Genomic DNA, 14,127 nt, shown 5'->3' on the forward strand with positions numbered 1-14,127 from the left:
AGGTGCTGCCCGCCGTGCCGGAGCAAGACGTGCTCAAAGACCTCGGTAACAACCATGCAATCTTATTTATAATATAAATGTAAAAGTTTACATGGATGGATTGTTACAGCTTGTAGCTTAAACGGCTAAACGGATCTCAATGAAATTTGGCTTGATTTTAGAGGATAGTCTGGAAGAACACATAGGCTATTTACTTTTTTTATCCCACGCGAACGGAGTCGCGAGCGAAAGCTAGTTTATAGTATCTTGCAATGTTGCACTAACATATTTATAGTACTGGGGTGATGGACAGTTTGATGATATTGATACGTTCTATTTGTCAAATATCGAAATCTAATTATCCGTATTTGTATGACTTAAATGATTCCCTTCCAGCCAGGACACGCAGCGTGGATGTGACAATAACCAACTTCCTAGAAGGAATAACTCCGTACACGCCGGAGACTCCGCCCCCGGCCGCCGTCCCCGCCGCAGCCCCCGAGCCGCGCCCCGGGCCCTCGCGGGAGCCCCCCAAGTACGTGGTGCCCCCCCCCACCGGCGTCTTCCCCAAGACAGCGCGCGAGAGGCAGCTCAGCTTCCAGGAGCGGAAGGTGCAGATGATAGCCGAAGCCAGGAACAAATATATACAAAAACACGGAGTCGACCTCGCGGCGAACTCTTGAATACTTCGCTAGTAATTTTACGATAAATACGACGAGTCTGTTTGTCCACAGTTGACAGCAATCATTGAATTTTAATTAAAATTGTGATAAATCAGTTGCATTTTGATTTCTATACTAGCAAAATATATACCCTTAAAGTACTTTTTAATGAGTTTTAATACGAATATATGTATAATTCTATTATTATAAATAATCCAATTTAATCAAAACATTAGTAGAATTAGAATTAAAAATATTATATTCAAAAAGATTGTTGGATTTATCGTAAAATTACAATAATAAAATGTATAAATTGTAAAAAGAAAATGGCGCGGCTTTTACAGGGGAGTTCATTTCTAGTGCCTAAACAATTTAATTGCTAAGGTAAGAGTGAATTTTAAATTTATCTCTAGTATTTTCAATAAATTAAAAAAAAAATTGCCGGACAAGGAAGTTTTTTGTAATGTTTTTTTTTTTATAAATATTTTGTGGCTAAACCCAGTAGACCTTTTAATGTTTATGTATGTACACATTATTTTTAAAATAGATAAAACACGACACATTTTACAGAGCTTTCTTTTTTTTTAAAAAAAAAACAGTTACTTTTCAACAGAAACGAAACAGTTTATTTCAAAGGTTTTTAATTTTAATATGGGTTTTTTATTAATTAATTAAGATAAAGGAGAAATTGGATAAAACTCGGAATTATTTTTAAACTATTGCGTCCTTTGTAATTTATGTGATTTTCACAGAGACGGAGTTCGAAAAAGACTTATTTCCAAAGGCGATTTGTACAAAAATATTAATACTTCAATGAGAAAGTAAAGGATGGCAATATGTTCGTGTTTTGCCGTTAATTTAAACACCAATAACAATGTACTATGACCTTTATTCATATGCTGCTAGAGTTTATTTTTGTACACAAGCTGGTAGTCGCGTTAGATGCCAAATTAGGATTCATGTTGTTAAAAAATATATATAAAAGAATGATTATAATGAGATTTAAATAACAATGTAATTGGCAAGAAATCACAATGTTGAGAATTTCAACAAAAATTTAAATAATTACTATTTTGACTCAAGTTTAGATAAATATTGTTCTTAGTTTTTTGTTCTAGTTACAGCTCTGACGTCACAATATGGCGCTGGTATACATTCTTATTTAAAACTCATTGTATGGATTTTAATTAGAGTTTTACTACAAATAAGAAAACTGATTGGTAAAAATATAAACTGTTTTTTATATTTGTATGATGTAATATAATTAAAAATAGAAAAATAACATTTGCACTTCTTGAACCATTTAACCTAAAATATAAAACATTTGAACCGAGTTTTGACGACGTAATTATTCTTTCCCTAGTGTTAAGTTTTAATTATATACCTAAATAGATTAAGTGTAGATCTCCTTTACTTTTTGTAATTTACGTATATAATAAATTCCTGAGATTCATGGCAATACATTTTGTTTTTAATTTCATCGGTTTTCTTTTATTTTTTCAAATAGTAGTAATTTAATTTTTTTCAATTATCGTAAATTTCTTAGTTCTTTTTTTAACTATAAGCTCGATTTTACTTATTTTAGATTATTTATAATTGAATAGTAATTATTATTACAATTTTAGCTTGCGTCTTCCTTTATTAATTAGTGACATTTTTAAGTAGACATAATTTTAGTTCAATAATTGTTTTGGAAGAATTTGTATCATTTTATAAATATAATTTGTGTACTATATACTCATAAATGAGAGATGATTTTGTTTTGGACATATCAAAATATTTTATTTTATTGAATAATTTTGTCTTCCTATCCGCTTTCTGTTTTATGTTATTTTGTTTTGACAATTAAAGAATTGTTTCGAATAAATGTGTTTTATTTTCTACAATTCAGTTGGCGAATTTATTTTATCCGACAGAGATTCACCTTTAAAAATTAACTGTGGTAAATAAAATTTCAATAACACATACAGGATTCCTAACGGACGAATCAACGACTTTGTGGAAAGAGGACCTCATTAGCTAGCGTTTAAGCGCAAACTATGTTGCCCGATTTTTTGATAGTTATTTATTTTTTGTAAAAGAAACGGAAAAATCAGATTTCCGTCCAAAGTTTGTCCTTACGTCCTAAATAATGCGTTAACAGTGGTCAATTTTTTTCTTTAACAACCCTAATAATGGGGCTTTCGTACCATTTTTCGAAATAACACATACGAAAACGAAAAAAAATATATTGAATTTCTTGAACTATGAGAAGCTGTATTTAATCTTTTACATCAACTTTTTCCTACAAGTTTTTTCACAAACTGTGCCCATGCCTCAGAAATAAAATAAAAAAAATCTCGGCTTTGGTTTCTTTAATGTTTTGAATTCACCCTGTATATATACGTAAAAATATGAGAAAAGTGAGAGAGCGTCAAATGGAATGTAGTGTCTGCTTACCTATTATGTGACAGGTGGGACTTATGTTGTTTTAATAAAAATCTTTTATAGTAAATTATACTTTATTATTGATAATTGTATAAACAGTGCTAAAGGCCGAGTCTGTGCGGCGTGCGGCGCGGCGTGTTCAGTCCGGGCGTCGCTATCTCCTGCTTCACGGGAACTTCTTCGTCTCTCTTCCTCTTCTCTTCTGCCATCTTCTGTTCCGCTTCCTTCATCTCTTCTTCCATTTTTTGTAAGTGGACTGCTGCTTCTTTCTTTTTATCCCGGTTCGATCTAAAGGCAAATTAAAAATGAAACTGTCGAACTGAAATACGAAAGTTTAGATGGATGTCAGAATTTGTAGTCTAAACTGCTATTCGGATTTCGATTAAATTTGGCATAAAAGTAGAACTTAGTTTGAAGAAGATCTACTTTTGAACCCGGAAATGGTTGCGGATTTCAAGGAATGTATTATTTTAAAAATTCAAACCAAAAAAAGGTAATTTATCTGTGAGTAACATAGTTTTATTAATTTGTTTTAAATTTAAAAAAACTGTTGATTTAAAATTTAAATTAAAATTTAAACAACAGTTTAGTACAAAATAAAACAAGATACACAAAGAAATCCTATAAAAAGACAATAACAATGGATGTATGGATGGATGGGTACTGACTTGCCGGTCTCCTTGACGGAGAAGAACATGGGGCCGAGGTGCGCCAGCCAGCGCGCGTCCACGGCGGTGACGCAGTGCATGTACTCGCGCGAGGTCATGGTGAGCTCGTGGTACACCACGTAGTCCGGGGGGCTGCCGAGCCCGAACAGCGCAGAGGTGGGGTGCAGGTGGCAGGGCATGCCGGTGCGGCAGTTCACGTACTCGCCTATGCCCTTTAGCCGAGCTGCTTGCTGGAAGTACGCTGCGCGGGAAATTTACATAATGTACACTAAAACAAAAAAGTAAAATAATGCAGGATGAGGAGTGATGGTGTGTGTGAGGTGGAGGAGGTGTGTATGAGGTGTGTGAGGTGTTTTTTTTTAATTTTTTATAAAGGGAAAAATACTTTATAGCACCGTCAGACATGGGAGCTACATGCCTGGTGTGTCGGGCTCAGGCTCATTAGTATTCACCTAACCTGAGTCCCGTTACCGACTTTGGACTTTTTTGTGCCCCCACGGAACTACCGTCAAGTATTACATCGTGGGGGCGGTCTCAGCAATTATGCTTTTCCTGCTTGCAATCTGCGCTTCAGCTCCTTGAGTCCATTATATTGGATCTTCCACGTTCTTGCTCAGCACGCCGTAATTTTCTCAGTGTGTGAGGTGTGTGAGGTGAAGGAGGTGTGTGTGAAGTGTGTGAGGTGTGTGAGGTGTGCGAGGTGGAGGTGTGTAAGGTGTGAGATGTGAGGTGGAGGAGGTGCACGCACCGGAGCAGATGCACTCGCGCACGGTGTCCCAGCGCGTGCCGCAGGAGAGCAGCGGCAGGCGCTGCGCCTGCAGGATGTCGCGCAGCTGCTGGCGCACCTCGCGCACTTTGCGCAGCGCCTTCGCGTGCACGAACTGCTGCGTGCACCACGCGCTCGAGTAGCTGCGACACACACCTCACTGCTCTGCATTCTTTTATACGAAAAGAGTAACGGATCGCTCCAACGCCCATGAACATCTGCAACGCCAAGGGAGCTGCAGATGCGCTGTCGGTCTTTAAGGGACGAGTACGCTCTTTTCTTGTATAATGCCAGTTACACACGAGCGGGTTTTAACTTTTTTTTTTATAAGAAAGGGAGACAAACGACAAATTCCCATGGACATCTGCATTACTAGAGGTACATGTTGCCGGCCTTTGAAATGCTAGGCTCGCTTTTAAAGGACACTAAGCCGTATTAGTTTGGAAATCCCGCCGAGGACAGACAGTTCCGCGAAAACCACACGATCGTGGAATGCTGAGATGGTGAGGATGGTACTTGGCGGTTTGCCAATAACGAAACTCGGCGACAGAAATTTTTCATCTTACTAATATAAATGTGAAAGTTTGGATGGATGTTTGATAAAATTCATAGCCTAAAAGGATCTCGATGAAATTTGTCACAGATTACGAGGACACTCTGGAAGAACACATAGGCTACTTGTTTTAATTTCGCGCGGACGGAGTCGCGGGCGCAAGCTCGTAGTAAATAGGTGCGTACTTGTTGGCCTTCCACTGGTTGTAGAGATGCAGCAGCGTGAGGTGGTCGGACTCCGGCACCTGGAACTTCTCGCGCGCCGCGTCCGCCTCCTCCTCGCGGCCCTGCGGCCGGTAGAACACCGACGGCACCGACAGCATCGACACTGACAACACACGCGCAAAGTCCCGCACTCGCTCACACAACGACTACCGCTCTGCTAGAGGGTCAGCTGAACAGTATTGGGAATAAATAGAGTATAAGCAACTATTAGACCAAATTTGGCTTAAGAGAATTTAAAGACAGAGTTGAAACCTTCGGTGGACAAACATAATTAGTATACCTATTATACTACATAGTGGGAGGGATCTTCAAAACATACCCTTCCTTCTAGGGGGAAGACAGAGTTTGTGAGGTTCGCACCCACTAAAACCACCACGGTATCAACCCTAAATGCAATAGAAGTTTGACTGTAAGTGTGTGCGCTGGCTCACCGATGATGAGGACCTCTGCGCTGCAGCCCATGTCCGCGCTGACGATGAGCATGTGGCACTGCGGCGGGTCCAGCGGGAACTCCGCCATCTGGCGGCCCAGCGCCGTCAGCTCGCCCGTGCCGTCCAGCGCGCCCAGGATCCACAGCTGGTACATCGAGTTCAGGATCGTGTCCTGCACGCGCGTTGTACTACATTCTTTTAAGCGAGTAATATTATTGAAAAAACGTAATTAACTTAAAAACTCAGGCCACTGCCTTCTGCCAGAATGGCGCGCAATTCTATTACGACTGAATGACATTGACAGCTGTCATCTGACAGGGATGTCCCTATGTAGAGAGAAGACGATAATTCCAATGATCTATTGTTGCTCCAATCCTCCAGCGCAGTACTTATTTTCTTCTTAACAATAGTAAATCACAATATGAACAAGGATTTTGCATCATCTACCAATGAAATAATTTTCTGTCAGTATGTCTATAAAGTCTGATTTAATTTTCTACCTAAAAAAATGAATAATACTTTGTTATAAAGATCAATTAGACCACTCTTTAACAGAAATTAAAAATCACAGACTTCACGCCGGTCTTCTATGAGAGTTGGTCCTTCGAGGCGGTAATGTGTCAACATTGTTCTTCTGTTCTGTTCTGCTTCGTGTGAGATGTGTGTGTGGGGGGAGGGGTACCTGCGGCGGGGGGTCCATGAAGTGGAAGGCGAGCAGGTCGCGCACGCCGAGCGACTTGAGCAGCAGCACGGTGTTGGCGAGGTTGGTGCGCTGGATCTCGGGCACGGTGGCGGGCAGCAGCTCGTGCGTGTACTGGCGCTGCGTGTACAGGCAGAAGGCCTTGCCGGGGCCCGTGCGGCCCGCGCGCCCCGCGCGCTGCCGGGCGTTCGCCTGGCTCACCGGGTAGATCTACAACAGAGACCCCTCGCGGAATGGTAACTAGACCTTCTTATATCTCAACTAGGGAAGCAAACATCTTATTTCATATCAATGACAGCTGTTTTACAAAATATATGAGAGAAATAAGTTTACCTGTAAGGCGTCCATACCAATCCTGGGGTTGTAGACCTTCAGCTTGCAGTAGCCGCAGTCGATCACGTACATGATGCCGTCAACAGTTAGCGAAGTTTCTAATAAAAAAGACAAGAATCATTGCAATATCTCCGACAGTTAGAAGTAATTTATGAGTTAATTAACAAGTCCACAATTCACAATTTTACATCCAGGAACTTCCTTGGGACCTATATTTAGCAAAACCCTTAACTAAGTGAAGTCATATTATACCTGCAATGTTGGTAGCGACGATGCATTTCCTCTGGCCGGGTGGCGCGCGTTGGAAGATCTTGGCCTGCAGATCCGCTGGCAATTGTGAGTAGATCGGCAACACAGTCAAAGGCGGCGCATTGTCCAGCTCGCCCAGACGCTCCGTCAACACCTGGATGACAATGTCACATAATATTGACACACTAACACGGCAGTTATGACACCGGGGAAGATTTAAATGACAGATAAAACTTCTAAAGAAAAAGACTTGACACAATATGATAAAGCTTGCCTATAAACTAAAAACAGTGCAAAACCTGCAGGCTGGGAACCTTAAAAATAAATCAATAGGCAGACCGATCATTTGTCGTAGTTGCTTATTACATAACTAAAGTTTATTTTTTATGTAAATTCATTAGATATGGAACTAAACAAACCTCACAAGTGACTTCAATATCTTCCTGACCCGGCATGAACACCAGAATATCTCCATCATCAGGCTGCAAATGTATTTGAAGAGCCTGCAAAATTAAAATAAATTTTTCGCCTTTTACTGCTTTTAATATTCACTGTATTATATCACTATCATAAAGCATTAAGGGCGCGGACACCTTTGACTAAACTATCGCATAACTGTTTAGTCTCTCTTTGATTCTTATGAACTTATATGGTGCGCACACTACTCGATTTTTAGTTGTACAACTAAGCAGTTGAATTGGCTCCAAAACAATCGACAATCGCAAACAGTTGTGCGATAGTTTGGTAAAAGGTACGTCCGCTCTTAATCAATTTACTAAAAAAAGTCTTGTAGATAAAAAGAAAGTAAATGTTGTAATTAAAAAACCATAAGTATACAATAGGTACAAAATGTTCTATTTACATTTTTAAGTTAACGCCGCTCTTCCAAAAAGGTCAGTATAACAAGGTTATGGATCGATTCTGACTTGAATAACGAGGATTTTAGTGCTGACGGAATACAGATACTGGGTTATAGTTATAGACAATATAGTGGGTTTCTACTGACGAAACAAGTAAGCTAGCGCGTACCATCTTTAGTCCGAATCATGACTAAACAGTAGGTAAAGTTAACAAAAAAGAAAAAGAATATATTGTTATTGTAGTATTTGGGAATCAGATAAATGAAACTTCATTGTGCGAGTGCGTAATGACAACTGTTTATTTACATCTACCGACATAGATATTATTCAATATGCCACAGTTATAGTTTGAATAGAAGTCAAGACTGAAATATAAAGACTTTTTATTCCCTGTGTTATTTTTATTTATCCTGTGGTCGCATCGATCGAAATTCGTCCTCAATACATCGCTTTTTGTCCTCATAAACTGTGTCTAATTTTACGTTGAAATTTTAATTAAATTAATCCAAGTGCAAATTTGAACATTAATTAACTACAGAAGAGTACTGTCGTGTTAGGACTAATACTCTAATGGAGTCACGTAAAGACTGGGCCACACCAGGTGTTAATTTACACAATTATCACGTACACGCGTCATGTGGCGAATACCTTTACAATAATTGCACTGAACTTTTTATATAGATCTATTGAGTGTTTAGAGCGGACGCACACCGTTGACTAAACTATCGCACAACTGTTGTGATTGTCGATTGTCTCGCAGTAAATTCTGTTTAGTTGCACAACTAAAAATGGTGTGTTTACCTCCATATAAACTCATAGAGCAAAGCGAGACTAAACAGTTGTGCCATAGTTTACTTTCAAGTATGCCCGCTCTTATAATGATCATATCACAGTGTTGAGACAAAATTGACTATTGTGGAAGTCAGATAAATATTACTGAAACAATGGGATATTGTTTTGCCTCCTTGATGATAATCAAAAAGCTATTTCCACCAAATAATCAGATATACATTATAACACTAAAAAACACTTATATCACGATTTTTGTATGTAAGGTTCTATAAAGTTCAGTAATAGTTTTTTAGGTTACAACAATATTACTATCTCGAACGTATTATAAAACGTAGCAGTCACGTCTACGTGTCCGAGGAAAATTGATTTTACGTGTAATTAAATTTTGCGTTAACTAAAGTCAGGTCATTGACATCAACAAGGCCTGTTTGTTGTTTGAACAACGCATCTTACTATTTGATAGTCATGAAAGTTACGCTTTTTAACCAACCAAGTTAGTTATGTTATACCATTTAAATCCTTTGGCTAAATATCAATAAAATTTCATTGTTTTCTTTATGTTAAGTAATCAATAATTGTATCTAATTACATCTTCTTTGAAGGTTAATAAGTTTCCTTTCTTTTGATATTATTATATAAAACTAGCTTTAACCCGCGACTCCGTCCGCGTGGCATGATAAAACAAAAGTAACTAACTTATGTGTTCTTCAAGACTATCTTCTACATCTATACCAAATTTCATCGAGATCGGTTTAACAGTTTGAGTTACAAACTCTACCAAACATCCATCCATTTAAACTTTTCGCATTTACATTAGTAGGATCATCTCATAAATTAGTAGTTTCTCATTAAAACTACTTTACAAAGTTCAATACTCCTATAATTAATTTATTATTCAGTTAACCTCTTTACCATAATCGTGCAACACGTATCCACGCGTAGTGACCATGACAATCTGGTTAATACTGGATAAATCCCGATAATGTAAACAGTATCATTTTTCTGGGCTCGGGTGGAACGAGTTGCGGTTGGTTATTGTCAGGTATGGACAAGGAAGGTAATTAAAGAATTAGATACACTCGAAAGGGATATCCGGCATAGTTATGTCGACAATTATTACGTTAAACGTGATACTGATATTTCTTCCTAGTTTTCAACTTAGTGTAGGTTAACATTGCACTGAAATTCTATCTTAAAATACCAGTGATAAGTTCATAATGTACAATGTAGATTCTACAGCTCTTAAGGGTAAAAATTAATAGTTTAGTATAGATATAATTACCTATACTACTATAAGGCATAAACACATATTAATTCGTGACGTATGAGGCAATCACAGCATATTTTTGAATAATTCTTTCTTTCATAAAAAGCTCTACACTTACGACACGCTTTAGGCTATAAATTTTTACGCTATTAAACTTGGGGGGTAAATAAATTCGATAATCATGTGGGAAAGGGACCATAAACTACAAGCTGCCAACATCAAGCAAGCGAAGTTGCCAAGGTCTTTCATCATGTCATGTCATTTTCACATTTGCAATTGAGAATTTGATAAATCTAAACAATAAAACGAAGTTTCTACAATTTTCAATTTCAATTTCAGATGAAGCAGCAGGAAAACACTTAGTTATGGTATTTAAATTACTCAAAATATCACAATATTACCTAATAGAAACACAATACACAGTACAATAACATTCACACAACTTAAATAATTCACTATGAGGTATCAATAACAAAACTCAATTAGAATAATAGTCTCTGAATAACTACGAATATGTACTAAAATAGAATACCTCGTATCAAGTTACGTAGAGTCTAGCCTAGACGGTGGCATTCCTGGGCCAGTTTGTAGGTGACACAGTCTATATTAAACAGTAAGTTAGATGCAAAATAAACATCTATCTTAAAAGACAAAAGTTATTTTGTTATGGTAGTGATAATTAACAGAAGAAAATCTATTATTATTTCATCTTTAATAGGATTCAAAATGTCTCTTATGAAATTCCAAGAAAGAATACAATTTAATAAGGATAAAAATGGCGACTTTCGTGCAGTTGCCGCTCTCTCATTGGTCAAAATGTGACGCTTTCAAGATGACATTGTTAGTTTACCAACTGTCATAAGATCCTTGTACGTCTATACAACGGCCGGGTTTGTGTGGCATGTGTACGAATCGAATGTCATCTAAGAGCGGGCGCACACCTTTGATTAAACTATCGCACGACTGTTGTGCGATTGTCGATCGTTTCGCAGCTTCAACTGTTATTTACACAACTAAAAATCGAGGTATGTGCATACCTCCATATATATAAGCTCATAGAAATCAAAACGAGACTAAAAAGTTATGCGATAGTTTATTTAAAGGGGTGCGCGCGCACAAGTTTTTAAAATGGATAAAGCCCTTATACAAAACAATGAAACATACAGACATTAGTGAAAAACATTAAATGATTCTATTTTCGGCAAAAATAAGAAAAACACTTCGTTTAGATGCCTTTGTAATTTAGTATTCTGGTAAAAGGAATAGCTAGCAATAAAATCCATTACTCACGATATCGATATGCAAATATCAGATCATTTGTGACGTAGGTTGCAGAGATGTAGCGATAGAAAGATAAGTACGATTGCCTCTGCATTTACGTAAATTGTGATGTCAATGGTAGTTCTCATAATATGAAAGGTACAAAAATCATGATATAAGAATAACAATGATATTCGATTAACGTACAAGATTTATATCTTTTTCTTTGAATCCTTTCCTTAACGTAATTAATAGAAATCAGTGCATTGTATCAAGTAAGTTATTGATTAAAAAATCGTGGATTGATTGACGACGCAATTAGTACTGTGTATGTCAGCTATTTTTATAACATAAGGTGGCAAACGAGCAAACGACCACCTGAATCCGCCAAAATGGCGAAGCGACCGCTGCCCATAGACATCCACAATTGCAAAAGCGTTGCCTACCCTTACTCGACGGAGAAGAAGACCCACATAAGGAGGATATTTCCCCTTCCTATGCATCTCCTCCACCGTCAAAACCATTTCCCCTTCGCATCCTCTCCTTATAAGAAAAGGGTGGTAAAGAGAAAGGGACTTATATTAGGCCTCCGGAACCTCACTCAACTGACGAAACACGGAATTGCTTCCATTTCACGCCTGTCTTCTGTGTGGTCGTGGTATTACACCGGGCGTGCAGGCCCTGCAGTGCTAAGATGTTAAAGCGGCTGTTGTCAGATGTTAATCAGGCTGCATCAAGATATTTTTCTTAAACACGTCGGATAATTGTTAAACTATTGTATAAATGGTGCTGCTGTATTGTCACAGTCTGGGGCTCGTGTCAACGAACTGCGCGCCCCGACCGCTTTACTACGCCGATACGCAATTCACTAGTTTCTAATAATCTCCAATATACTGTGACTTTAGACATGTACTTGAAGTTATTATAGTTAAGATTGTATATTTGCAGACTAATATTAACTTTTGTTAAATAGAATTATGGTATGCCTACTTAGTGAAAATATAGTTCAAAATACCAAAAGGACATAAATGCACTACTCGATAAAATTCACAATACCTTACACAATGCAAATACATAATTTCAAACATCGCCAAAATTTTCCGAAACATATCGCTATCTCAGATTATTGAGACAGATTGAGAGAGACGTAACATCACTCACCTGTTTGACAGCACCATCTACGTAATCCTCACAGACGTTCTTAGAGAAGAATGTCTCGACTGGGAATGTCCGTCCGGGAATAGTGAAGGTGGGCACGTTGCCGAAGAACGAAGAGAACTTGGTTGAGTCCATAGTGGCTGATGTTACGATTAGCTTTAAATCTGAACGACGAGCTACGACCTGCAAAAACAAAAAACAAAATTTAATTCTATGTACACTACATTATAGCAGCATTCTGGAGTCGTTTATTTGTCTTTATGTACATTTAATAGTGGTGTGTTATGTATTTAATAGTAATACACTACGAAGCACCCTTAGTAAACAATTGTGAGTTGACTCTGAGTACGGCAGTTAGTACATCAGATATAATGGTTATCTTAGGTCGGATTAATACCCTGTTTCTACAAAATTTACAATGAATCTTGAGTTATACGTCATTTAAAACGATTTTCGGTTTCGATATAGTTGGGTGCAGTCGATAAACATACAAACGACTTCTTATTATATAACAAAACTAGTTGTTCCCGTGCGACTTTATCCTCGTGAAATTATAAAATTTTTATTATATTGTTTACATGTGTCAAACTATCAATTGCAAATGTCAAAATGACTTGACATGATGTCAAACCATAGTAACCTTGCTTCCTTGATGTTGGCAGCAACTTATGGTCTCTTTCCCACATTAAGGTTTTTATCTAAAACATTTAAACCCTAAGTTTAATAGCGTGAAAACATATAGCCTATAGCGTGACGTAAGTGTAAGGGGTTTTTATTAAAAAAAGAATTAATAATAATATGCTGTAATTGCTGACATCTTAGGCAACAAAAAAGTATGTGTTTACGCTTTATTATAATAGTATAGATGTGTTTATTTGCCAATCTAACGTTTTTAGTAACATTAAAACCTGATCAGAAATGAACGGGAAATCGAATAAAATCAAGGACAAACATTGTTATAAATCTATTGAATTCTGTTTTTGTAAAAAAAAAAAACAGATTTACTGTTAATAAAAAAAGCAAACTATTTGATCATAATACAAAAGTAAATTGACGAGAATATCGAGTTTTTTTTTTAGGACTTTAGCAGTTTTATACTTAATCCTAGTTAAAGGCTATGTATTTTTTTATTTATTTCTTCTAGCGACTGATCGTGTAAAAACATCATTTTTTATACCTATAGAAGTTCACTGATATGTAACAATTTCAATTTAAAACCAACATAAATAACTCTAGCCAGTCGTGATATCGCTTATCTTTTTGCACACGTTTTTGTTCGGTGAACCGAAAAATTCAATTATGCCTCCTATGAGGTTTTTACGCAAACTGTTTATTAAGTTTTTTTATCGAAATTTTGTTTATACCTATAGTTGTTGTGTTCAAAGTCATTTTCTATTAATTTACGGAGAATTTGAGTTATGAACAATTAGATTTTTTTTAAAACCAATTAAAACGCGGACTATAAATAAAATTATATAAATAAGTCGCCACAAAGAACACAAGATAAAGGACATATTATGAACCAGTATTTATTGTTTAAATTTATGCAAACTTTATCTTCTCAACGAGTTCATACAGGAACACATCCAAACAAGGAAACCATTTGGACCTATAAATAAAATTAAAATCAATACAATGTAATATAATTAATAATTTAATTATATAAATATAAATATTATAAATGCGAAAGTCGCGATGGATGGATGTTGGTTAGCGTTTATACCCTAAACGTCTGAACGGATTTCCATGAAATTTGATTTCATCCCCGAGAAATGTCCGGTTCCTAAGGGATACGTAG

General features: G+C 37.1%; 2 protein-coding genes across 3 annotated transcripts in view; one reads left to right on the top strand and one right to left on the bottom strand.

Annotated features, from left to right (window-relative positions):
• The window catches only part of LOC106100246 (ancient ubiquitous protein 1-like), a 1,258-nt gene extending 502 nt beyond the window's left edge, over positions 1-756 (top strand). Inside the window, exons 2-3 of the mRNA XM_013279041.1 lie at positions 3-45; positions 376-756. Of these exons, the coding sequence (XP_013134495.1) occupies positions 3-45; positions 376-662 (330 nt within the window). The 3' untranslated portion in view covers positions 663-756. The remainder of the gene's footprint in view (positions 1-2; positions 46-375) is intronic.
• Positions 757-3,142: 2,386 nt separating this feature from the next.
• Positions 3,143-14,127, bottom strand: part of LOC106100276 (pre-mRNA-splicing factor ATP-dependent RNA helicase PRP16) — a 55,339-nt gene continuing 44,354 nt past the window's right edge. For both annotated transcript variants that reach the window (XM_013279084.1, XM_013279083.1), the window contains exons 12-21: positions 12,333-12,512; positions 7,412-7,495; positions 6,996-7,146; positions 6,744-6,841; positions 6,393-6,620; positions 5,711-5,882; positions 5,241-5,382; positions 4,485-4,645; positions 3,737-3,977; positions 3,143-3,356 (exon numbers count right to left, since the gene is read on the bottom strand). In XM_013279084.1, the coding sequence (XP_013134538.1) occupies positions 3,170-3,356; positions 3,737-3,977; positions 4,485-4,645; positions 5,241-5,382; positions 5,711-5,882; positions 6,393-6,620; positions 6,744-6,841; positions 6,996-7,146; positions 7,412-7,495; positions 12,333-12,512 (1,644 nt within the window). In that variant the 3' untranslated portion in view covers positions 3,143-3,169. The remainder of the gene's footprint in view (positions 3,357-3,736; positions 3,978-4,484; positions 4,646-5,240; positions 5,383-5,710; positions 5,883-6,392; positions 6,621-6,743; positions 6,842-6,995; positions 7,147-7,411; positions 7,496-12,332; positions 12,513-14,127) is intronic.

Source organism: Papilio polytes, unplaced genomic scaffold (assembly GCF_000836215.1).
Source record: "Papilio polytes unplaced genomic scaffold, Ppol_1.0 DF824058.1, whole genome shotgun sequence".
NCBI lineage: Eukaryota > Metazoa > Arthropoda > Insecta > Lepidoptera > Papilionidae > Papilio > Papilio polytes.